Here is a 24,107-nt window from a genome sequence, read left to right as displayed (position 1 = left end):
AAGCATCCGAGTATGAAAATAAAGAAAGTGATCCGTCGCTATATAATCATTTTACATCGGGCAAAGCAGTTTTTCACAAATTTTTCTCCCTGTCAAAGTTCATTTTTTTCTGTGCGTTTGCGTTCTTCACATAAGACGAGTTCGTGCTCTTTGGAAGGACATTCTTGACAAAATGAGCCGTGCTGTAGATACGCTTGGGGAATTGATCGAGTTGATGAGCCAGTAATGATAATTCCAACTTTGAAGGAGTCTCTGGCAGCAGGTATTCCTCCACAAATCTCAAAAGGTCTAGAGTCTGGCTAGCTAGTCTACCCTTTTGTGATTTCGGGAGATTCGATGATTTCACATGATAAGAAACAAAGGAATTCAAGTCCATCTTGCCATTGGCATAGTTGCAAATGATTGGGGGTATTTCGAATGAACTAGATGCAATCAATTATATCTCCTTCGTGCTTTGAAAGCGGGTCCATCCATCCGCCATCATCAGCTTTGGTGCAGCCAATGTACTAAAATGGCTGGACCACGCTGGAGTCCGCCGCGGCCCCACATTACAATCTGCGTATAGCATCAGAGTTGATTGGCGGTTAATTTTTCCACCCCTTGACAGTACCAACCTTGAGGACTCAAATATTCGAAGTAACATTTTATATAATCTTAGGGACTGAAAGATAGATCTCGAACGGACGATAATAAAGATCGGATCAGGCAAAATGCTAATCATTTGTGCCGTTCTATTCGTGCAGAATATTAGTAGAAAATGCAACCGGGGCTTTTTATCCAATTGAGAGTCATCAAGGGGAATCTGCAACCAACATTTGAAACAAGCTCATCTGTTCATCTAGTCACTGGCCTTGCTCTCATGCATAAGCCCCTACATACATGATTGATTGTCTAAGGGGCACCGTTTTCAATGCGCCTTCTTCCCATCATCCCCTGGAGAACGGCCTTTTTCCCGTAAGGACTATTCAATATTGCTTTTACATTCCGACTGAAAAAGCATGGAGGCCCACAAAAATGTCAAATTTCAAATTCCGCAATGTCGGACTCGTTCTCGGTCTCGCTTAACCCCCGACTTATGAGCTGTCGTGCGTGGCGTTGTTATGTCTCTCAGCGACCAGACCCTTCCACCAGCTTTTTTAGAGCTAAGGCCAATCACAATATTTTGGCCCCAGAATATATCCCTACCGCGTATGACAACGCTCAAATTCCGAAAAAGAAAGGTACGAGAAACTAGTTACTAGCTAGTAAAGAAATGGCAGGGTCCGAGCCCCTTACAACAATAACACAACACGACGAGTTCGATTCCCTCTGGTATAAATGCTCTTGTTCTCCTGCCTCGGACAACAAATATACCTTACTGTTCCAAGGTCAACGAAGCAATCCATCGACTCAATTTGCCAAAGGCTCTATATACTCACACAATGAAGGTCACAAACATTGTCCTGACCGGTGCGATACTTGCTATTGCCCAGGCTAGCCCTGTTGCGAACCGCGCAGCTATCAGCGACGGTATGCTTTCCTCAAAAACATAATAGGTGACTTGACTTAATGAGACCCAATCATTTAGCGGATATTCTCAACTATGCCTTGACCCTCGAGCACCTCGAGGCCACCTTTTATGAGGAGGGTCTCAAAAACTACACCCGGGAAGATTTCGTGAGAGCTGGATTCAAAGACCCGTTCTACAGAAACCTGCAGGAAGTCGCTTCGGACGAGAAGACACATGTAGCCTTTCTCACGAAGGCTCTCACTGGTGAGTATCAAACGAAACATAATGTGCGACATCTACTAATTCATCCTAGCTGCCGGTGCTTCTCCCGTTAAACGTTGCAGCTACTCTTTCCCCTCTACCAATGTGGAGTCATTCATAGGCCTTGCTAGCGTCCTCGAGGGTACTAGTCTCCATGATAATTAGACGATATCTGCTAACGACTGTTACTAGGTGTCGGTGTGAGTGCCTATCTCGGTGCTGCCGCCTCCATTGCCAACAAAGACTACCTTACAGCCGCTGGTAGCATCTTGACCGTTGAGGCCCGCCATAGCGCTTACCTTCGCGCCGCCCTCCTTGAAGTTCCCTTCCCCCAGCCCTTCGACGACCCTCTCGACTTCGACGAGGTGTACACCGTTGCGTCGCCCTTCATTACCTCATGTCCTTCCAGCAATGGAAAGCTCCCAGTGAAGGCATTCCCTTCGCTGACATTGACCTCGACCCATGCTATCGTCTGTGGCTCCAAGGCTCGCTTGGTGGCTGGCAGCAGCTTCGACGACGAAAGCCTGAACAACCTCTACGCTGCATTCATTACTGTTACTGGACCTGTCTGGGCTCCCCTCACATACAAGGGGGATAAGACTTTCTCTGTTACTATCCCTCAGGGTGTTGCGGGCCAGAGCTACGTTGTCATCACCAAGGGCAAGAAGCATGTAACCGATGATAACATCGTTGCTGGCCCCGCCATTGTCGAGGTAATTTAGATGCACCTATCAGGTTATTTCACCCTCGTGTTCTCGGAAGGCTGACATTGCTTTATTGTAGATAGGTAACAAGGAAAGCACCAAATGAGCCTGGTGAGAGTTGTTCAGCGAGTGAGGGCGATATGAACTATTAATTAGTCTCGCTCTTATCCAGCCCCATGAGTCATCTCAAGCCCACAAAGAGGCCGTTTAACAAAATGACTGGGAGGATAACTGCTGACAATCCTTGCTTGCCTGTTGTCGCTAAATTTGGTTAATTGTGCTATTCTGACGTGAAAGGCTGGGATTTAATTCGGATTTCGGCGGTGGTTGTGGTATTGAAGGGGTTTATGCTTCTTGTTTTTAACTTTATTTCTTTGCTACCTAAATATCACTGAGCTTTACGCTAAAATATCAATTCCGTTTAGCCCAGCTCAGAGACAGACAAAATAAGGCGGGAGGTTAGCAATTAATCAGTTTTGGATATCATCTATGGCTGCCCGGAGAGGCTACCATTTCCTTTCAACTCAAACCTACAGTTCATGATATTTACAAGAAACGGGGTGCGATTGACCAAACCGTTTATCACGGATATACATGAACGAGTCCTCATTTCTTTTTAGTTTCCTTGAACGCGAGGAGGCCCTTTTCTCGACTTCATCGAATTGTGTCTGGTCAAGCACCTAGCGTCAAGGACATCCCCGGAGAGCAAACAGAAACTGTTAAATATTTGCATCAAGAGTCTTGGCCTCGTTCACTAAAGTACGAGTCTTCCGAGATGAATAAACTTTCAATGATCTTGGAACAAACCTCCCTTTTTGGGGCTGAGCACTTCCCTTTTCCGTTGATCGATAACTTGCAGATTTAATATCAAGAATTGATCTCCAAGGAGACTCTCGGTGACAAAGAATCCGTCGTTACATACAATGATTGAATAAAAAACAATAATTGAACAGGCTCTTCTGGACTCACTCCTACTCATCCTCGTTCTCGTTCGTTCTTTCTCGTTCTCGCTCTCGCTCCCGTCTCCCCCCGAATGGCATGAGCCCTTTCCATAAACCGGCCCACTTACGCTTTGGCATGAATCACGTCGGCTCTAAGAAACTGCAAACAGGCTGTCCTTTCTCAATTCAACAAGAAAGAAAGGAAAAACAAATTATTTTCGGAGCAGAAAGCCCAATCAATCGTAAATTTCTCCCATGCGAATTATCACGACAGGACTCCGCCACATTCTACTCATGATACTCCTTTAAATTTCGGTAATAAAATTCAGTGATAAATAAAAATATGTGTCCCCATATTCATTACGAGGGAGAAGCGTTCAGTATTTTATTGAGTTTAATTCTAGCAACGTTTAACATTCTCATTTACTTCGCCTACAGCATAGCTTTAATGGTCTTCTGATCATCCTTTTGCCGCTGCTGTTTCGGAATGACGAGAATTACCCCTCGAACTTGTCTTTATCCTCTCACAGGCAGCCTTCTGCTCACTTTTGGCCTCTCAATCGGTCTGACATTTCGATCGGATCATCATTGCTATGCTGGCACCTGCGGTGAATGGCTTTTTCCTCTCCAGGCACGATTACATGTTGTGGTCTGGTATTCCTGGATATTGATAACCGTCGTGTTCTTCGCTCTTCGCGCCTTTCAACCCAGGCTGCGTCGTTTTATCCAGCAACGGTTGTTTAAGTCCGGGCTTCCCCTGGTGGGTGGGGGGTTGACTATCAGCGCGTTACTTGGATTTATCTGGGTTATCAGCTTATACGGCATCATCGTCGGCGTCTGGTGGATTCGCCTGCGAGACTACTTCGTGGACAGGGGCCAGGAGGGTGGAGTTTTGGGGGGAAACCACCGTCTCGCTGCAATTGCATTGACGGGTCACCTATGCGATGTCACAATGGGAATGGTCCTCATCCCCGTCTCCCGGCACAGCGCGCTTGCATCCTTCTTCAAATTATCCGTCTCAACAACACTTACCTTCCATATGCTGATGGCCTATACCCTCTTCACACTTGTTATTATCCACGGATTTATTTATGTATCCTGGGTGCCAGCTTTTAACTCTCTCTCAGAGACGCTTCGGAAAGTATTTCCTGTCTTAAACCCAACTTACTTATACCACGAGACTTGGCCGGGTAACTCGTCGGCTTTGGGTGTGTGGCGAGCCTCTCTTATATTCACCGGTATCGTCTCCACCACGATCATGGGCCTCATATTCGTCACTACGTTGCCGAAGATTCGAGCAAAACATTTCAATCTCTTTTACTTTACTCATCTGTTCAGCATTCTCGCTGTCATCGTCATCTGTCTGCACGCGAGTACGATTTTCTACTGTGTGTCTCCAGGGCTAGCTATGTGGGTACTCGATTGGGGTATGCGACTGTACGAGCTGAGAGAGTGTGTACAAGGCAAGGTGATACATCTAGGAAATGGATGGTATAGGTACTTTGAATCCTTCATAGCATCAAGCTGGCCGAGCTAATTTGACTTATATTTAGCATCGAACTACTACTTCCTCGACACCGACTCGACGGATGTGCCTGCCAGTCACCGCTTGCGCATTTCTATATTCGCCACGCAAAATCCTCCGTCTGGGAGCTCCATCCTTTCACCACAATTACTCCTCTTGCTTCTGAAAGCAATATCACTTCCAAGTCCGAAGGATGTCTTCCGATTCAATTCATTTTTCGTAAGCGTGGAGGGCCCGGAAGCGTTCCCCAGGTCCACGCTAGGAACAGTATCTTGCCGACGTGGTGTAAGTTCTTTATCAACTCCGCCAAGCCAACTCTCCAGTGGACAGACAAAGTGGCGAGTGTCACCGATAGAAGCAAGCTACCATTGGGATCTGGAGATAACAGTGGTATATTTCAATCAACTGGCACGCGTACGCCTTCTGTTGAGCTTACCGGCGAGATTCAATCATCCACTCGTTCCTCACAAAAAGTGGACGTTTCGTTACGACTCGAAGGACCATATTTTACAGTGTCAGACCCTTCACGGTACAAGACTGTCATATGCCTTGTCGCTGGTACAGGAGTAAGTGGGGCTATAGCCATAGCCCGCGCCTTTGTTGAGCAGAAGAGACAGCGAATGACAGCTCTTGAAACCGGGAGTGAATTGAGAGCCAATGAAAGACCGGCAAATACATCTATCTGGGAGAGATGCGTGATTCTTTGGAGCGTGAGATCAGAGGCCTATATCGATCTGCCATATATACAAGGTAAACAATCAATTTTCATGCATCATTCTATTGGACATACACTGATACTAACTTTGTTTAGCGGACCCGACCACATCCCTTGAAATTCAGGTGCATTTGACGGGAACGGGAAGACCTCGGCTGAATATTCAGGAAAAGTTGGTTTCAATTTGCGGTCGGTCACCTACAGAGCCCATTTGGGTCTATTTGTCTGGCCCAAGTCCATTTATTATATCTGGAGAAAACGCATGTAAAGGAACCCCAGGCGTCGAGTGGTATAGTGCCAAAGGGGAAATTTGAGTTCTTGTTCCTGGCGTAGTATCTATAAGTCTTCACTGTTAACGTATTTCACAAGGAAGTGGCCACCCTACCAACTTTTGGCGGCCCGACGCGTGCTATTTACAAACCTTGACATTGGATTCCCACGTAATTTATGTCGACCCGCTTTTACTATATGCTCACTGAATACTCAGGGAGCGCTTTGATGAACTGATAATGAGTGATAGTTAAGCGCACAACTCGGTACACGTGGTGAATCCATTCAAAGATACATAATAAGCTTCTTTCCACTAACCGCACCCTCCGCCATCAGATCAAGTGCATGCTGTACATTCCCTAGCCCACCTTCAACAACCTGCGACCTAGTAGGCACGATCAAGCCACTCTCCAAACCCTTAGGAAGATACTCATCGAAAAACCACCGACTAAACTCCTGTTGAGATTCATCCTCGAATGCCCAGCCATACGACGCGAATCTGCGTTCCACGTTCTCCGGGATTGGGTTCTCTCCACCCAGCAGAGGGATTAAAGTGTTGTACCCACCTCCGCCAATGGAGAATAGGTATTTCACGATGAGGTTGGTTACTGGCGGTACGCCAATGGTGTCGAGGATAGCGTCGTATGGGCCCTGTTGGCGGGTTTCTTCTTCGACTTTGTCTGCGGGGGCTGTATGGTCGATGATATATGCTGGTCCGAGTGATTGTACGAAATCGTGGTTGTGTGGTGAAGATGTCGTCACAACTGTATATCCAGCTGTCGCGGCATATTTGATTGCCAGACCACCACTCGGACTAGAACCTCCATAGATAAAGACTTTCTTGCCGTTTGGCTTCGCAGACCCGGACAGCGGAGGCCGGTCAAGACCAAGATGAATCGAGAGTGCGGCGACTACTGTTGCCAGATTGAGCATGGTGGTTGCTCCGCTTTCAAAAGATGTGCCTGGGAGAAGTTTTGAACTGTATGCTGCCTCTGCTAGGGCATACTTTTGGTGAGCGCCAAAGCGTGAGTCGGCTAAATTTTTGCTTCCTCGTCCTACTGTAATGCGGTCCCCAGGTTTCAGGCTTGTCACCTTAGGTCCGACCGATATGACCTCGCCAGCGTACGAGGTGCCCAGATTTGCGGGATACTTTACAGGGTGGATCTCGAATCTGGTTGTGAGAGTGAGCAAAGGAAGATACTTGCAGGGATGGACTGTCAGCTTACCTCTGTATTTTGGATTCGACAGGGCTGAACGCGATGACTTCCACCTTAACTAGGACCTCACCCTCACCAGGTGTCGGAGTTTCAGCATCATCGAGAACCACCTTAGCGTGCTTTTCTTTGATCCACGCAGCTTGATTGGCCATCTTGGGAGCTCTCGTATTGGGAGTTAGAAGGTATTGTCGAGGGAGACTATTACTTCAAAGTGATGGTCGGAATACCGCTGGCCGAACTTGTGCTTTAAGTACCGATCAATAAATATTTTGAATCTGAAATATTAATAAGGACGTAAGACCCTGAAGGCCCGAAGGCCGAAGATTCCGGAGATAAGTCTGAGGTGAGATAAGTCTGAGGTGAGATAAGTCTGAGGTGGATGATCTTAAGGTTTAGTTATCTGATCGATTACTTCCACCCGACGCGGGACTCCGAGCTACCTTGGAGCGGCTTGAATTCCTAAACCCGGCACATTCGCGATAATCAACTTCCGAGACCGAGGTCTACCTTGAGTAAGCACTTAACGTGACCATTTACCAAGCAAATAATGGACATTGTGGCCGTTAAAAGTGATTTAGATCGAACTAAAGTACCGTTGAATTTGCCAAAACTACCCTAGGGATCTATTCCATAATCACGATGCTGTTCTCATGCAAGTTGTCCTATTTATTTTTTAATAAGCACACCAAATTCTGTAGGAAGGCAGGCTGTGCCAAGATGGGAGGTCACTGTAGTAAGAGTGTGGAGGTATACCTGATTTCGAAAAATACTATACCCCGGAACTACAAGGGTGTGATTGCTTTTTATGTTTTCAGAAAGGACAAATGAAATTTGGGAGCTTATTTGATTACTGTTTACTTGTATCAAGCAATCTTCAAAAGCAAATTTCAGCGAGCAAGTCCATTAGACAACCTCCCGTCCCGGACTCTTCTGAGGGCATCCCTCATAAATTTCAATTCCTTCACTAGCCTCTCCATCCTCGTTGCTGTTCTCTGAGTCATATACTGAACCTCCTTCGCTCACTTCACTTGGTGCTGCGTTTGGCATCGGATCGGAAAAACCAGGCATCTTAAACCAGGACTGATGACTCAAACTCATCCAGCTAAGACATCCCATTTCAAAGAATATAATCTCTGGGTCAATATCTTGCTTTACCAATTTCATATACTGGCATTTTTCGAGGAAGTTGCAACAGAAGAGAAAGCGACGATCACAATTTTCGGAATTTGCGAAAAGCTCAGTACCGCAATCTTCATCATTTGCTGTATCAAAGCCAGTCCTCCATTCATCTTGAAGCCTGTCGAGGGTTCTCTGAGAGACTGGCTCCATAATATCAGAGAGCGTGGTCAACTCTTTCCATGCGGTTTCAGAGGTGCGAAGGCTTTGTATACTGTGGTAATCCAGAAGAGCTTGTAATTTCAGCGGTACGAGGCAGAACACGAGCAGAGCGAGTTGGTCAAGAGCAAGCATCTTCTGGTCAAATATTTCCTTCTCCGCTTTGTATTTTGAGGTGAGAGATACGAGTTCCGCAAAGTGTTCAGGTTCGAGATCAACTATCGATTTTGCGGATAGTTTCACTGAGGTGATCTCTGGCTTGATTGGCTCTTTCAATTCTGGAATATCACAGCTTCGAACAGATGGGTCGCAGTATTCCCAGACGTTGAATAGGTCCATCAAACCCTTGACATAATCTTTCCACTCTGGCCAGTCATTGGATGACTCGAGTGGAGGGGCTGGATCTTCATCGAGCTTCTTCTTGATGATTCTATACATATCCATATTTGCTTGGGTTTTTTTTGTCCGTTGTCGACGCTTCGATTTTTGGATGTGCTGTGTATCTAAGGGGAGGTTCAGAGAAAATATTGTAAGATTTATTCGGTCTCAGTGTCATTATTATATTTCTGCCTTACTTTCGTTTCCAGATTAGGCTTAGTTGATCCATCTACGCACAAAGACGTCTTTGACGCCGACCGCCCACCGCCCCACCAATCCTTTTCATCTGGTTCATAATGCCATTAGTGGATCAGTTCTTCAATAACTAGGCCGGCTGGCCCAATGGCAAGGCGCTTGACTACGAATCAAGAGATTGCAGGTTCGACCCCTGCGTCGGTCAAATTTTTTGAAATCTTTGCTATTAAACACGAAAATTCTAATTCCCTTTTTTTTTCATTTTAATTTAAACCAAATCAGATAAAAAAATTTCCTTGCAAATAAAAGCATAGTTCAGGTCCTTTAGCGATCTCACTGTTCTGATTCCAAATATGGCTATCATCAGTCCGAATCAATTGGTGCTTGCTGGTCGAGAATATATATCGTAAAAGACCCCACCCGCGGAGTACTGGGCCTTCATTTCCCCAAGGAGACAGTAGACATGCTTTGAAAACCCGATTAAACGCTTCCACTATACTTAGAACACTCAAATATCCTCGCCGATGCCGCCTTAACAGAGTGTTGGTACCCAGAGTCTTTAGGAGCCGATTGGCAACATTTCCACTCTTCGAGGGCCTCGGGGCCCCTCTTCTCCTTGGATTGCTTTCCTTCCACAGCCACTCGGTATAATCGAAGGTGCCCCTCTATGCCATCTCACACAGGTACACTAACTCATATACCTACCCAAACGCGAGAAAATATAGTGAAAGGATGGATTGGCATTATCTTCTCCATCCATGGTTTCTGGTCGAATTAGGGCACTGCTATTCGCACCGCAACAAACTAGGTGTTAGAATAATTCACTTCCAAGCTAAACCACTTCGTCGCATTAAATCTGCCTTTCGAATCCGCAATAGCGAGGATCAAGACCTCGAGACTATATGCGCCAAGCTTAAACAGTGGGGCAAGTCTCGTGATCAAGCCGCTTATCGTGTCTCTTCTCCTGGATTTTGAACTTGGAATCAGCCTCGTCATTCTGATCTTCTGCGTTCCAGGGCCCAATTCCATTCTTTTTGGCAATTTATCGCTTTCAATATGCCCCTTGACCTAAGCTACGAAGACATATGTGCGAAATTCGACCGCCTCATCTCCGATGGCATCATAAACTATCAACCCAGCAAACCAATCCTCGTCACAGATAACGGGATGATCGTTCGTCCCCACCACCCGACCATCCAATCACCCCCCTAATCAATATCCAGTTCTCCTTCCATCTAGTGGAATCACTCAAAATCAAACCCCAGGCTGAAGATGCACCCGAAACGACCAAATCAAGCCTGATAAATGGCGTCAAAGCCCAGCCTATGTCTTTCGGCCCCGGCAGCGATATAGCAAACGATCACCCTGATATGTGTATCACGATGGTGAATGAGACGCATTACCTGGTTATGAATAAATTCCCTGTTTTCCGCCCCATGCTCCTCCTGTTAACGGTCGATTCATATCGTCGACAGCACGAGCCTCTTGTTCTGGATGACATAGAGGCTGGGTGGAGTGTGATCTGTGGTTTGAACGAGGAGCATTATGTTTTCTTTAATTGTGGTGAATTGGCGGGCTGTAGTAGGGAGCATAAGCATTTGCAGGTTGTTCCGGCCCCCGGGAGGCATGAGGGGTATGATGAAGGGTTCAAGTTCTTTCCGGATGATGATAAGCAGATGGCGCCGAGGATTGTGCATTTTATGCAAAAGTTTGAAGAGTTACCCGGCAATCGGGTGGAAGGTGGTGAACATTTGCTAGAGGTTTACCAGTGTCTTTTGCAACAAGCGAGAGAGGCGCTTAACATCTCGACAGATGTTCCCTGTCCGCACAACTTCGTTCTTACGAAGAGGTGGATGGTGGTTATTCCGCGACTGGCAAAGGAGTTCCATGGCTTCACGGCGAATTCACCTGGGATGATGGGGTCAGTTTATATTTGGACTCAGGAGCAACTGGATGCATGGAAGCGAATCGGGCCTATGAACATCCTGAGGGGTCTAGGGCTGCCGAGGGGAGAGTGATGCTGATGTGAAAGCTTTCAACCGTTATCGGTCAATAGATTTAGAATTGAGTATACCCGCGATAGCCGAATCAAATAAACAGAGGACTACAGGTTGACTATGCACCATGTCACACATTTCGGTACATACACTCATAAAGTCACAACAAGCCGTTCCAATCAACCCGACAGATCCAGCACCACACGACCCTGCAATTTACCCTCGTCCATCTCCTTGAATACGGAAGTCAACGCATCCATCTTCTCAGTACGGTAATGGGCCTTAATAACCCCACGCGCAGCAAATTTCAACGTTTCAATAGCCTCAGTCCGATTTCCGACCGCAGAGCCAGTAACAGTCAAATGCTTATTGATGAACGAGGAGGGGAACGCCGAACCAATAGCCTTGGGCTCATTCTCAGGAATTCCAACACAGACAAGAGTACCGTTAAAACGCAACAACGGCAAAGCCTGCGCATACGCAGCATTAGCAGCCGTGCAAACGATCGCAGCGTGCGCGCCAAGCCCGTCCGCCAACCCGTGGACGTGCTTGGTCAAGGCTTCACCCTTGTCGTCCGAGGGGAACTGAGTAATATCGACGAAGTGTTCGGCTCCAGAGGACTTGACGAGCTCTGCTTTGCTGCCATGGTCGATTCCGATCACGCGCAGGCCCATGCCCTTGCTGGCGAGCTGCACTGCAATGTGACCCAGTCCACCGCCCGCACCGGAGATGATCACCCACTGACCTGGGCGGGCATTGCTGCGCTTCAGAGCCGAGTAGACGGTCACACCGGCGCAGAGCATCGGTGCGGCTTCGGCGGAGTCCAGGCCATCGGGGATCGGGGTGACGTAGTTGGCTGGACCCAGTGCGTATTGCTGGAATGTGCCGGGGGTGTAGTAGCCCGATACTTTTTGGTTAAAGCACAGTCCATCGGACCCGGCCTGGCAGGGTTCTGATGTCGATTGTCAGTGATAATTGAGAATTTCTGGCAGAATCAAAATGAACTTACGGCAGTTTCCGCATGCACTGGAGATCCATTTAATGCCGACTCGGTCGCCAATCTTCAGGCCGGAGTTTTCTGTGCCGGAGCCGAGCTTGACGATTTTTCCTACGCCCTCATGTCCTCCAACTTGGCCTGGCTGCGTTGGAAATGGGAGCATGTCCCACTGTGATTGATCAGAATGCGAATCTTTGAGAGCACAGGTAGCAAATCATACCGTGTTGGTCATGATTCCATAGTCGGAGTGACACACGCCCGAGTGAGTCCTGAGGGGGTTATTAGTATCTCCTCAACCGCTCGATTTAGACACACGAACAGATTAATGAGAACCTCGCCTGCACCTGGCTCTGGCACATCGATGTCGATAATCTTGGTGGACACAGTTCCGGGCTGGTCATAGATAGCGGCCTTTTGCGTCTTGGGGATCTCAGGAGCAGCCATGATCGCGTAAAATAATTTATGTGTATATTGAATGGTAGACGGGGTTAATTACTTGATGAGTTACTGATGAGAAAGGAAGAAGAGCATCCGCGGGTTAAGGGGACGTCAATAGGAGGCAACCCCTCTGCTCGGTGAAAGAGGAGAAAGCGCCAATGTGGAGCGTTTGGATCGCGGGGTGATTGCCAAGGCACCCGTGGACTCCGAATTGTATGCCTCGGGATCTGGGGCAAACAAATCTTAGAAGAGCAGTCCGGGGAGATAATGATGAAGTGAGGGGCGCGAGGTGGAGTCATCTTGGACCTCGGTTGGTTGCATTGTGACTATGCAACTGGCCTGAGATACAAACGGATCGAAATCGGGAATTTCCAAGGCTCTAGCGATATATAATGACGACTGTCAATTAAAGGATGTCCAGGATCAATTTATATATACCCATGCCCCAAGGTCCTCAATGAAGTGTTGTCTTGGGCGTCAATCGGACAACCCCGCATCCCCGCAAACCCGCAAACCCCGGGAAAGGAACATCCACGGCCACGGACACGCTCGACAGCATAATTTAATTGGAAGAAGAGAAAAATGGGAACGTTACATATATTTAGAATATAGCGACCGTTAACTAGCCACCATGCCAGCCATGCCAGCCTCGTATCCTTAAATAGTGAACTCTAGCAAATTACCCGCGTAATCCCGCGCAAAGAACCGCTCCGGATATTCCTTTCCTTTCGGCCCTGTTGCAAATCCCTATGAGTTCCAAAAGCCAATGGCCACTTGATTGATAGACAACTCACCAGAGTTCGCCTCACCGGGCTTATCAGCAGCCATCGGCGCTGCAGGGCCTCCCCGGACTTTGTGATCGTAGATGGATTTCTTGATCTCCTCCAGCTCATCTTGAGAAGGCAGCTTAAAGCAGGGGTGCCGAGTGTGCTCGGGGTCCGTCGGACCGCAGGTGACATGGACTTGTTGTCCACTGGAGCCGATATTGAACCTAGAGCCATCTGGGTTAGCGTTCACCCTATAGGCCAGTGATCCGGAGAGCAGCGCCTCTCAGCCCCAGACAAGTTTCTTACCAAAGAATGGACCCTTTTTGAAGCTCCGGCACAGGAGCGGACACCAGCCCCAGCGTCTTGACATAGAACTCCTCCGCGTGCTCCAACGTCCCCGGAGTCACAGTCAGGTTGACGTGCGCGATACCAGAGATCATGACGGAACAGTAACTGTACTAGGGTATCTTTAGGGGTCTCCAGTCCATGCAAGATGATACTGGGTACACCGGCTAAACGCGATACTTTATTCATTCGCGTTCGGTGACATCCCCGCGATCACGGCGAATCGGAAACCTGATCCCGATTGTGATTGGTTGCTTTGGACATGCTCCACTGGCGACGCGGACTTTGAATTCGCTTTGGATTGGCTCAATTTGGGCCTTGCGTGACTCGGGAGCTGATAAGTATCCGTTTCACGACTGATAATTATCCGTCTGATCTTTTCCTGTTTTTGTTTGGGGATATCGCGTTGGTGGTGGAAATCGTGTGCCGAATAATCGACTCTATGCACTCCGACTTGTACCAAGATGGAAGGATCTACTAATTTAAATGCCTATTTTGACTAGGAAATAAAATGTACGCCTGTACTTTGCAAACATGGATTGAATTGTTCAAAGTTTTATTTTTAAACAAGGTTCAAGGAGTAGATTCACTAGTGATGCAAGCATAAGACAAGCAAACATAAATACCAGTGGGAGACCTCGCTATACAAGAGTTGAAAATCCAGAATCAACACCGTGTGAAAAGGATGTCCCGACCCAGAGGTTAGAACAAAGAGCGAACAACTCGCAGAGGCGCCGCCTTGAAATATTCGCCCCAGGTGGCATATTCAACCTTTGGAGGCAGGTCAACATCCAGGGAGCCATCACGAATGTTGCTGAAGACGTCGATGTTCTCAATCTTGGTCAGCCAGGCTCCACGGTCAAGTGCAGGATCCTTGTTGAAGTGAGTATAGACCACCCAGAAAATGAACAGACCGATGATAATCGGCGCAGCGAGGTAATTCTCGAAGAAGGCCTCGGCATTCATGGGATAAACAGAGACGTAGAACTCAGCAACGAGGGTCAAGCAGGCGAGGAACACGCCAACCCAGCTGCCAATGACACCGAAGGGGGCGGCGAAGGCAAGTTCCTTGACGTCCCGACCCTGATACTTCCATGCCTGTCGGAAGCGGATGTGGGCGAAGCAAATACTACCCCAAACGAACAAGGAGCCAATACCGGACAAAGCCAGCAGCCAGTTGAAGATAATACTACCGGTGCTCGAGGCCTCGTTGATGAAAGCGAGGAAACCGAAAGCGATCTGGAGGAGAACGCAGTAAATGGGACGTCCAGCCTTGTCGACGTACGCGAGGAACTTGGGGGCCATGCCGCGCGCAGCCAGAGCCTGGATGGTACGGGTAGAGCCGAAGGTTGCGGAGTTGGCCACACTGATGACGGAAATAGTGATGACGGCGTTCATGACGGATGGCAGGCCACTGATACCAGCAGTCTGGATAGAGACGACGAAGGGAGAGGCCTTGGTGTTGGAACCGGTGGCACCGAGAAGGTAGTCCGCGTTGCTAGGCACGATCAACCCGACGATGAAAGTACTCAGGAGGTAGAAGATCATGATACGCCAGAAGACTTGCTTGGTGGCCTTGGGGAGGGACTTGGCAGGGTTGGCAGCCTCGGCAGCAGCGAGACCGCTCAGCTCGGTTCCACTGAAGGCAAAGGCTGCAGTTGTGAAGACGGTGCAGAAACCTTCGAAGGAGGTGAACGCACCCGGGTCATGCCAGTAGTGAGCTCCGATGTATCCGCCCTTGGGTGCACCACCGCAGTCGATCACGACGCCGAGGATGATGAAACCGATGACGGCGACGACCTTGATGAGACCGAGAGCGAATTCGACTGAGGTGGAGATGGGTTAGTACTAGGCTGACTTGGTATTTGAAGTGGCACTCGTCTTACCTTCACCATAGCCACGGACACCGAAGAATTGGATGGCTGATAGAACGACCAGGAACACGGCGACCCATATGCCCATATTTAAATCATCTCGCCAGTATTGGATCGTTATACTCGCGGCGGTGATTTCGAAAGGTAAGATGACGAGCCAACTGATTGCATAATCCCAACCGACAGCGAAGCCCCTATTATCCAGTTAGTTGTTAGTCTTGTAGATTGGAAACAGTCTGAATAGTAACTGACCAGGCAGGACTGATGAAGCGAACACAGTATGAGAAGAAAGCTCCGTTGACAGGATAGAGAACGGCCAATTCACCCAGTGCTTGGATGGTAAGCAGAAGGAAAGCACCCACAATAATGTATCCGAGGGTCTTGATAATGACCGTTAGCCGCTTCCAATAGATTGTTTGTTAGACGGCTTACCAGAGACCCGGGGCCTCCCTCCTGCAGTGCACTCCCAGTAGAAACGAACAGACCAGCACCAATGGCACCACCTATACAAAGGATACGTAAGCCAGGTTGCGAACAATTAGCGGCGAGAGAAAAACAAACCAATGGCGATCATCTGCATATGACGCCCCTGAAGGTTTCGCTTCAGAGGGTTAACCTCTCCAACACCATGATCGTCAGCGACAGTATCACCGTAGCCGGGTGTGGTGCTGTCCGGAGCCGGCGTGACGGCAGTAACAGCCTTCTTCTCAATGTCTTCTTCGGAGGCAGACATGATGACCGAGGGAATTTAGTATAGGCTCGAGTAGAACTAAGAATAAAGGGGGGCCGGTTTGACCGGGACCTCTGGACATTATATACGGACGGACTCCTAAACCCATGTCGATCTAACGTTACTTCGGGCGTTGAGCGGGCGTATAGTCGGGCGTATGAGAGGGCGTAAGCTCGAAGGGAACATATGCACGCCACGCGACTCTGGAAAGGGAAACCAGACCGTCGGAATGGCGAATTAAGGCTTGATAAAGAAAGGCCCCTGCTGAGCTGGCCAATCCAGACCGGGGTATAGTGTCGGTTGGAGGCTTATCTCTATCCCGCCACGCCGCCCCCCGACGGTACCCGGTGGGTTTATTAGATTAAAATACGGGGTCGCCTAAATTGTCTCCTCACGGTTGTTGCGATATGGTTGGTGTTGTATGAAACATTCGCCTAGGAAATTAATGCCGATGCCGTCGGACGCTCGTCCAGGGAATCCATGAGGCGATCGCGAACCCCAAACAACGAGAGTACTTTCGAAAAGACAGGAAAATGTGGGTGACAATGACCATGGGGATTAGTGGCGATTGTGTCGTGCTGGGCGCTTGGATCAACCTTTGGGGTAACAAAAGATAAGGAGTGGACACACCCTGTAAGCAAGCGGGACACAAGTGGTCTAGAAGGTGGAACGACAAACTAGCACAAGCTTCGGCCCCGCCATGGGGCACAATGGGACTCAGTTCTTGGACTGGCCGCGAGTTGAATAGGGTCTTACCCACTTCTCTTATCACCCGCCAATAATACCCGCATCTCACCGCGATCTTCTGATCTCTCTCGAATGGCAAGGAAATTAAAGCCGACCTTACGTGCAGCTGTCCAATCGTATTGCCACGCAAGTTAAGGTTTGGCCCACATGCCAAGTTTGGCTTGTTTATCATGGGGGCTAAGGCGGATATTTTGCGGGGGGGGGCCACGTTGACCATAATCCATCCGGGCGCATGGGTATTTGAAGAAAAAGGCCGACACGTAATGAGAACTGAATCCATTCAGAATGAGAATGAAAGATAATGAAAATGCACTCTTATCTGATGCTCACCACATAGTCCTTCCTCAGGGGCTACCTCGCCTTGGTCCCAAGGGTTGACATCCTCAAGAACAAACAACCTCTAAAGCGTGCCCAGGGTGCTGTGCGGGGGATCGACACAAGGTAAAACCATGGAATATGTTTAGCGCCACACATGAAGCCTCCAGAAACCAAACTAGCGCCACCACTGGCGCTCGTAGTCGACCGGATAGCCTTCCACTCGCGCCTTCCGTACTCTCAGACTCGTACCTCGCGGCTACGGGAACAGAGGCCGCTACGCATATGCATATCGTTAATAGAGCTTGTAATATCCTTGTCAATACCGTTGCCCTGAAACTCATACGTGAGACCCTGTTTTTCAAAATGACGGTAGGTCGCCAGAGCGATCTCCTCCATTGGTAAGAAGGATCGGTTTCTTTTTTTGTAGGAGCTACCTTTTGAATTAAGGTGACTAAACGAGGTCCTTTTCGATGGTTCACCGGGCACTACCGGTCAATTCGGGCTACGGCAATCTTTGCATCTGGTCTGGACGGGATTTTGGGGGGTCATCAGACTCACTTTTTAGACGCAAAATAATGCGCCCAGTCCGCGCGGCCTTGCAGCTTGGGTGGGCTTTCCCCATCTGCTCGGTTAGGCTTAATACAATCTTCCCATTCGTCAAGTCGCGAAAGACTTATGCTCCTGGTTTAATATTGGAAGGCCGCATCCTATGAACTGTAGTGTTCCCGAGGGATACTTGTGCAGTAGGTCGATAAATGGACTGCTTGGATCGTCGGCTTTATGATTGAGTGGGCATTTCCCCCCAAAAAAGGGATTTAGAAGATGATATGCGAGGGGACCCTTCAAAGATCCACTTGGGACCAGAGGGAACCGTGTCGGCGTTTGTCGTTCAATTCCAAGTTTCCCCAGGCCTCGACTTCTCGGCGAACAAACTCAATGTATTGGCGAGTAATATCCAGTCAGCTTGTGGCCCTAACCCTCTATCGTTAGTGACTACAGAAGTAAACCTCAAAATACGCTGCCGCAATTCTTCATCCATATCCTTAAACGAGGACATGCATCACCGGCCAACTCTTTCCGTCAAAATTCAACGCAGAGGGAATGAGTTCAATAAAGAGGCCGGAGACAAGAATCATTGGTAGAGGGCCACCACTTCAAGTTCTAGACTAGCATTGATGACTACATAAGCAAATGGGACTGCTCCAGCCCTATTGGGGGTATGATTTCCAGCCAGGCCCCGGTCCCGAGAGCATTGGCTCCCACATCCGCATCAACCATCCTGGGACCGAGTCGGGGACCGCAAAATATAAATTGAACCCCGACTAGGACACAGGCGAGCAAGTCACGAAGACGACTAGTTTAAACCTGGCGATATTCATGATGTCCTATAAGCTCCTAGACTAGTGAGAGGTGACGCGATGTGTTCGTCCAGTTTCGGGGACTGGAATTATCTTGCTAAGTCTCCACGCCAAAGAGTTTCTTGATGATCTCCCGATTACTGATCATTGTTAATCGTCATTATAAATAGAAATCATGCGTAGGAAATGTGAGGTTGAAGAGAAGAGGAATTGTGCATTGGAGTGGTAGGCTCCGGTACCATGTGATGCTATGAAAGGAGCCTAGATCGCACTTGACTTGCATGTGACCAGCACCCTGAGACATGCGGTAGATCCCTGTCAGAATCTCTGCGCGCAATTGGTCCACAATATACGCAATAAAACTTGGAGTGGTATTGCGACGACCGTACTTTTGCTAGCCTTACCCCTTAATATTTCTGATTGAAAAAAAGAAAAAGAATTGTCTTCGAAAACCTCTTGGCATCACAATTATCTCTCCGCAATTAATTGTGCAAATTTTAAAAAACTGAGCTGCCAGTAGATCATTTCAATGCTCGGCTATCAAAAACCGCTGAGCTTAATGGTTAGCACGCGATGTAATCTACGGATTTATCTACGCCAGTAATAAGCTAGGTCGATTAACTACTTTGGAGAGTTCCGATTCGCGAGCAGGTGCCCTAGATATATAGCTCTTGACGCCGAAGCCGTCTGACTGATGCCTTATTTAGGGCTGGAGAATTAACTTGTGAGAGTATGGAGGTACAATTATTTTTAATCCCCTTTATCTTGTCTAATACCGTATGGTATATACACGTCGACTGTATAATGGATGCCACATTATTGGCATTGTCCCACAAGGTGCTAAGACCTTTTTCATATGGACTGTCGTATCACTTGGAAACTGTGCCGTGCTAAAATGGCGAGGTGTATGGAATGAAGTGTGAATGAATGACGAGAGATAGATAATCATATTAAGCGAAAGTCTAAATGTTCGCAACGGCAAATAGTGGAGCGGTAGATCAGGGGTAGATCATGTGATTGCAGCTGTCCGAAAGGTCATTGCTATCATCATAGGGTCAGGCGTTCGAATCGCCTTCGCTCCTTGTCTTTTTTTTTTTTGGCTCAATTTGAACGTCTTATCCCGAAAAAAGTATGAAAGAAATGAGGATAAAACAATCACATACACGGGTTAAGGTTATTTGGACCCCTGCTTTGTGAGATGTCACTGTATTTCCTCGAAAATTCATATAGCTAGTCAATGTGGCAACCTGACTTATCTTAGTCATATCCAGCGAGCCCGATAAATCGTCCCCAGCGAGCCCTATATACTCTTCTCTAATTATATGCGGAACTTGAAGAGTAGGTCCCGTCGAACTGTCAGCATGAACGTTACACTATAATAAATTGAGAATCTCCGAAATTAATCGGACAATAACGGAGCGATAGCTCAGCGGTAGAGCTTTCGATTGCAGTATTCTGCAATATCTCGAAAGGTCAGGCGTTCAAATCGCCTTCGCTCCTTTTTTAAAATCTTTTTTTTTTCTTTAGATTTCAAATCCATACTTGTACTAGCCGTTCGTCTTCGGCAATGGCCTTCCGTCAATCCAAATGAAGCCGGTGGGAACTTTTAGGCATGACATATAAACCTAAATTTGATATTGCTACACCAGATCTCAGAAACACAGAAGGGGCATAGCATACAAATAATTTCAATATATCTCAAATTCCACCGGATAGTTGCATTAAATCTCCTTTCGGTCGATAGACCTTGAATGTGGCCTCCACCTGGAGCCAAATAAGAAGTGGTGCTCTGATCGTGACGAGGAGCTACACAGGGAGGTGTTGTTCGAACTCCTCGTGAACGGTCACACTGCCTTTGGGGTCAACATTTACAATCGCATTGGGTGGGAACCGGCCGCAGTTCTCTATCGCCCTGGAATCGATCTCTTGGGACCATGAGAGCGTTTGGAGCAGCATATGAATATTTCGATATCATGGCCACACGCGATGAGAGATATTTTGCTGACAGTCCCCATTCATCGATCGACAGGAATGAAAGACTGAGATGTCTCATCGCTGCGCCAGATAAATTTGCATCTTTCCCCGCTGGCTATCGATCCATTAAAGAGATGGATCAAAGGGAATATGAACTCGTCGACACAGAGACGAACGTGCAAGGTCGATTTTTCTGGGGATTAGAGAATACCAATGTCATACCTGCGGGGTAGACTCGATAACGGTCCATCGAAGAGGTAACCGAATGCGAACGTCTAATCACTGTGACGGGCATCAAGTCAAAGATAGGTGCAATTCATAGTTTAGTCAATGCGGGGAATCATCTCCTATCACGTTGTCCGTATCTCTTGACTGGAACGTGTCTTTCAGCGAAAGACTCTCGAATCCTAAACAGCCTGCGCGTCATAGGGTCTTTATGAAAGGATCAGATTCGCGGCAGTAAGTTATGCTCCGACGGGTGGAATCGGTAGCCCGTTGAGGGAAAACTTGGACGGAGGAGGGCTATCGGGGAATGCCAAGGCCTGAGCCCACTTCAAGGGTCTCTGTGAATGGCTCTTCGTGCTGCCACCAGATGCTTTACCTATTTGGGAATACGGTTCCCGTATTTCGTCGCGTGCGCATTGTTACGTGCTGTGTTCGCTATGTTCAGTGTACCCCCTGGTCCCTGCTGACGGGACGCGACTGCCTCTATTGGCGGCAACGGTTATCTCGATGATGCGACGATCCCCAGATAACGCGCAAGGGTCACCTCCGCAGCGATTCCTAGGGCGTCGTTGTGGGTTGTATGGGGCGCTAGCCGTATTGGCGGAGCAGAAGCGAAAAGGTGGAGAAGCTTAGCGAAACGCGACGGCCTCGGCAGCATTTAAAACCTTCCGAACGTCCCCCTGCTTTCCCGATCCCGAAAAAAATTGCCCTTGTGTATGATCTTGCCTAGATCTACATGATAATGTTTGGTGGAGCATAAGCGTATTCTTCCTCATCTCATCGAGGACGCAACTCCGTCGGTCTCCGAACGTCCCCACCATGGAACCCAAACATGTTCCCCAGTCGGCCGACGACCAGGCCTTGGCCCGGCTGGGCAAGAAGCAGGTGCTCAAGAGACGTTTCGGCTTTCTGTCGATCGTCGGCTTCGCTATGGCCGAACTGATCACGTGGGAGACAGTCCTCACGCTGTTTTACCAATCGTTGGAGAATGGTGGCCCTGCGGGTGCCTTTTACGGCTATGTGATCGCCTGTCTGTCGACCTTGTCGACGTACACTGTCATCTCGGAATTGGCGTCTATGGCTCCGATTGCAGGTGGGCAGTACTACTGGGTGTATATGCTTGCTCCGCTGAAATATAAGAAGGCATCCAGCTATCTGATCGGCTGGCTCACCTCTCTGGCATGGATCGCGACGATCGCCACCGAGACTATCTTCCTTGGGACGATGATCGAAGGCCTTATCACCTTGAACAGCCCTGATTTTCCGCAACAACGGTGGCAGAACACTCTGTTGGCCTGGGCGAGTGTCGCAGGTACCTTCTTCATCAACGTCGTGGTGCCAGGGATTCTTCCCCGATTTGAGATCGTTATGTTGGTCTTGCACTTGGCGGGCTTTGTTGGCATTCTGGCTACCCTGCTTGCTATGTCACCTAAAAGATCGGCAGACTTTGTTTTCCACACTTCCCTTAATGAAGGAGGTTGGCCAACACAAGGCCTATCCTACTGCGTGGGATTCATCGGAAACATTGCGACATTTGTGGGTGCCGATGCAAGCGTCCATATGGCCGAAGAGGTCGCCAACGCTGCAGTGGTAATCCCTCGCGCAATCATCACCGGAATGACGCTCAACAGTGTTCTCGGACTCGCGATGATGGTTACGGTTCTCTTCTGCATCGGAGACGTCGATCATGTTCTGAACTCAGTCACAGGGTTTCCATTCATCCAGGTCTTTTACGACAGCACTCAGTCCTACGCCGGCGCATCCGTCATGACCGCCCTCATCATAGTCCTGACGGGCGCCTGCTCCACTGGTATCACCACCACAGCATCTCGTATGACCTGGTCCTTTGCGCGCGACAAGGGCCTGCCATTCTCCCGCTTCCTGAGCCAAGTGAACCATCGCACCAAAGTCCCCATCGTATCTGTCACCGTAGTCTGTGGATTTGCCTGCGCCCTGACTCTCATCTACATCGGTTCCGACACTGCCTTTAACGACGTCATCTCCCTGACCGTGACCGGATTCTACAGCACCTATATCCTCCCAAGTGCGTTACTTCTCTACCACCGCATTATGGGCCATGTCTTGCCCCATGGGACTATGCTCGACGGCCTCCCAGATGCAGCCGCCAGCGCCAGTTCCAGTACCAAGGAGAAGTCCGTTACCCCTGTGCGCCCCAAGAGCCCTGTTAATGAGGACCCCCCCAATGCGGGTCCTTCGTCCAGCCCAGAACGCGACATTCCCGAGAAAACTACTGGCCAGGTGGAGTTTGAAATCTCCCAGGCTCCTCTCATCTGGGGTCCGTGGAAGGTCCCCGGTATTCTCGGTACCATTAACAACGCGTACGCTTGTGTGTATATGTTATTCGTCCTTTTCTGGAGTGTTTGGCCCTCCGAGACTCCGGTGAATTACTCCACCATGAACTACAGTATTGTCGTCACTGGCGGCGTGCTGATCTTGAGTGGTATCTGGTATTTCGTCCGGGCGCGGAAGGAATACGAGGGGCCACTGATTGATGAGGATATTGCTGAGATCATGCATCTCAGCCCGGGCGCTATTCCAGGACTGGTTCCCGGCTCATCAGCTCCTCCTGTATAAGTCTTGGAATTGAGAATCTTGGCATAAGATGGGTTTGTGGAACCGGAGCAGAGGACGGGGGTCGTGAGACCCACCAAGGAATGAGCAATGTATGAAAACTATACCCATGTCAGTTAAGCATTGATGACCAGAGAAAAAAGTGAAATAACATAAAAACGTGGAAACAGTCAACCACTATCGAAATGTAGAGGCGAAGGCACTTTAAACCCATCACGAGTCAACTCGACAAGCCTGCAAGTAATTGTAAGAATTTAAATCGATCATCACATGAATGCGCGAATCGTCTATGACAACTTCGGCAGCTATTATGAACCTTCCAGACCCACAAGCCTTGGAAGTAATAACCTAAAAAGCACACCAACTCGGACGCGACACAAGCTTTCAGGGGATGTGAGAAGGCCGAAGCACCTCGCGAGCAAATAAGAACGCTTTGGACGAACATGTTCATACATTTCTGCACGAGCTGCACAATCACACTTAAAACAGCAAGATCAACCTCGATTGGCTTCGGGAACTTGTAGCAAAATGGCAAAGTGTGCATCTGCTGCAGACTGACCCACCATCCTCGAACCAACCAACGCCGCCAATTATTAAGGCCGCTCGACGGTAAACATGCAGCACCGCGGATCTGCAGGCCAAGCAATATGACGGATCCCCGAGCGTGCCCTCACGTCAAAATATGATTTGATCATAAGGCTGAGGCCAAACCACA

General features: G+C 48.6%; 9 protein-coding genes across 9 annotated transcripts; 4 read left to right on the top strand and 5 right to left on the bottom strand.

The window, feature by feature from the left end:
• Positions 1–1,421: 1,421 nt before the first annotated feature.
• Positions 1,422–2,472, top strand: N7498_005112 (ferritin-like domain-containing protein; the record flags this gene model as incomplete). Its single annotated transcript, XM_058452174.1, has 4 exons — positions 1,422–1,509; positions 1,568–1,753; positions 1,803–1,892; positions 1,943–2,472. The coding sequence occupies 4 exons, from the start codon at positions 1,422–1,424 to the stop codon at positions 2,470–2,472; spliced, it is 894 nt and encodes a 297-aa protein (XP_058308712.1).
• Positions 2,473–3,882: 1,410 nt separating this feature from the next.
• Positions 3,883–5,753, top strand: N7498_005111 (uncharacterized protein; the record flags this gene model as incomplete). Its single annotated transcript, XM_058452173.1, has 4 exons — positions 3,883–4,822; positions 4,949–5,139; positions 5,189–5,205; positions 5,732–5,753. 4 exons carry the CDS (start codon positions 3,883–3,885, stop codon positions 5,751–5,753), a joined length of 1,170 nt encoding a protein of 389 aa, XP_058308711.1.
• A 437-nt stretch (positions 5,754–6,190) lies between these two features.
• Positions 6,191–7,274, bottom strand: N7498_005110 (zinc-binding alcohol dehydrogenase family protein; the record flags this gene model as incomplete). The annotated part of the gene is made up of 2 exons (XM_058452172.1): positions 6,191–7,076; positions 7,132–7,274. 2 exons carry the CDS (start codon positions 7,272–7,274, stop codon positions 6,191–6,193), a joined length of 1,029 nt encoding a protein of 342 aa, XP_058308710.1.
• Positions 7,275–8,025: 751 nt separating this feature from the next.
• On the bottom strand, positions 8,026–8,901 carry N7498_005109 (uncharacterized protein; the record flags this gene model as incomplete). The annotated part of the gene is made up of 1 exon (XM_058452171.1): positions 8,026–8,901. One exon carries the CDS (start codon positions 8,899–8,901, stop codon positions 8,026–8,028), a length of 876 nt encoding a protein of 291 aa, XP_058308709.1.
• Positions 8,902–10,086: 1,185 nt separating this feature from the next.
• Positions 10,087–11,048, top strand: N7498_005108 (uncharacterized protein; the record flags this gene model as incomplete). Its single annotated transcript, XM_058452170.1, has 2 exons — positions 10,087–10,203; positions 10,254–11,048. 2 exons carry the CDS (start codon positions 10,087–10,089, stop codon positions 11,046–11,048), a joined length of 912 nt encoding a protein of 303 aa, XP_058308708.1.
• A 158-nt stretch (positions 11,049–11,206) lies between these two features.
• Positions 11,207–12,468, bottom strand: N7498_005107 (zinc-dependent alcohol dehydrogenase; the record flags this gene model as incomplete). Its single annotated transcript, XM_058452169.1, has 4 exons — positions 11,207–11,979; positions 12,037–12,193; positions 12,245–12,293; positions 12,344–12,468. 4 exons carry the CDS (start codon positions 12,466–12,468, stop codon positions 11,207–11,209), a joined length of 1,104 nt encoding a protein of 367 aa, XP_058308707.1.
• A 651-nt stretch (positions 12,469–13,119) lies between these two features.
• Positions 13,120–13,669, bottom strand: N7498_005106 (putative glyoxalase family protein; the record flags this gene model as incomplete). Its single annotated transcript, XM_058452168.1, has 3 exons — positions 13,120–13,196; positions 13,257–13,453; positions 13,536–13,669. 3 exons carry the CDS (start codon positions 13,667–13,669, stop codon positions 13,120–13,122), a joined length of 408 nt encoding a protein of 135 aa, XP_058308706.1.
• Positions 13,670–14,276: 607 nt separating this feature from the next.
• N7498_005105 (amino-acid permease) lies at positions 14,277–16,181 on the bottom strand (the record flags this gene model as incomplete). The annotated part of the gene is made up of 5 exons (XM_058452167.1): positions 14,277–15,400; positions 15,461–15,642; positions 15,701–15,828; positions 15,881–15,951; positions 16,010–16,181. 5 exons carry the CDS (start codon positions 16,179–16,181, stop codon positions 14,277–14,279), a joined length of 1,677 nt encoding a protein of 558 aa, XP_058308705.1.
• A 5,438-nt stretch (positions 16,182–21,619) lies between these two features.
• N7498_005104 (uncharacterized protein) lies at positions 21,620–23,395 on the top strand (the record flags this gene model as incomplete). The annotated part of the gene is made up of 1 exon (XM_058452166.1): positions 21,620–23,395. The coding sequence occupies one exon, from the start codon at positions 21,620–21,622 to the stop codon at positions 23,393–23,395; it is 1,776 nt and encodes a 591-aa protein (XP_058308704.1).
• Positions 23,396–24,107: the final 712 nt, after the last annotated feature.

Source organism: Penicillium cinerascens (genome assembly GCF_028974065.1).
Source record: "Penicillium cinerascens strain IBT 15544 chromosome Unknown contig_5_segment0_segment0, whole genome shotgun sequence".
NCBI lineage: Eukaryota > Fungi > Ascomycota > Eurotiomycetes > Eurotiales > Aspergillaceae > Penicillium > Penicillium cinerascens.
This window is presented reverse-complemented; position numbering and strand designations above follow the sequence as displayed.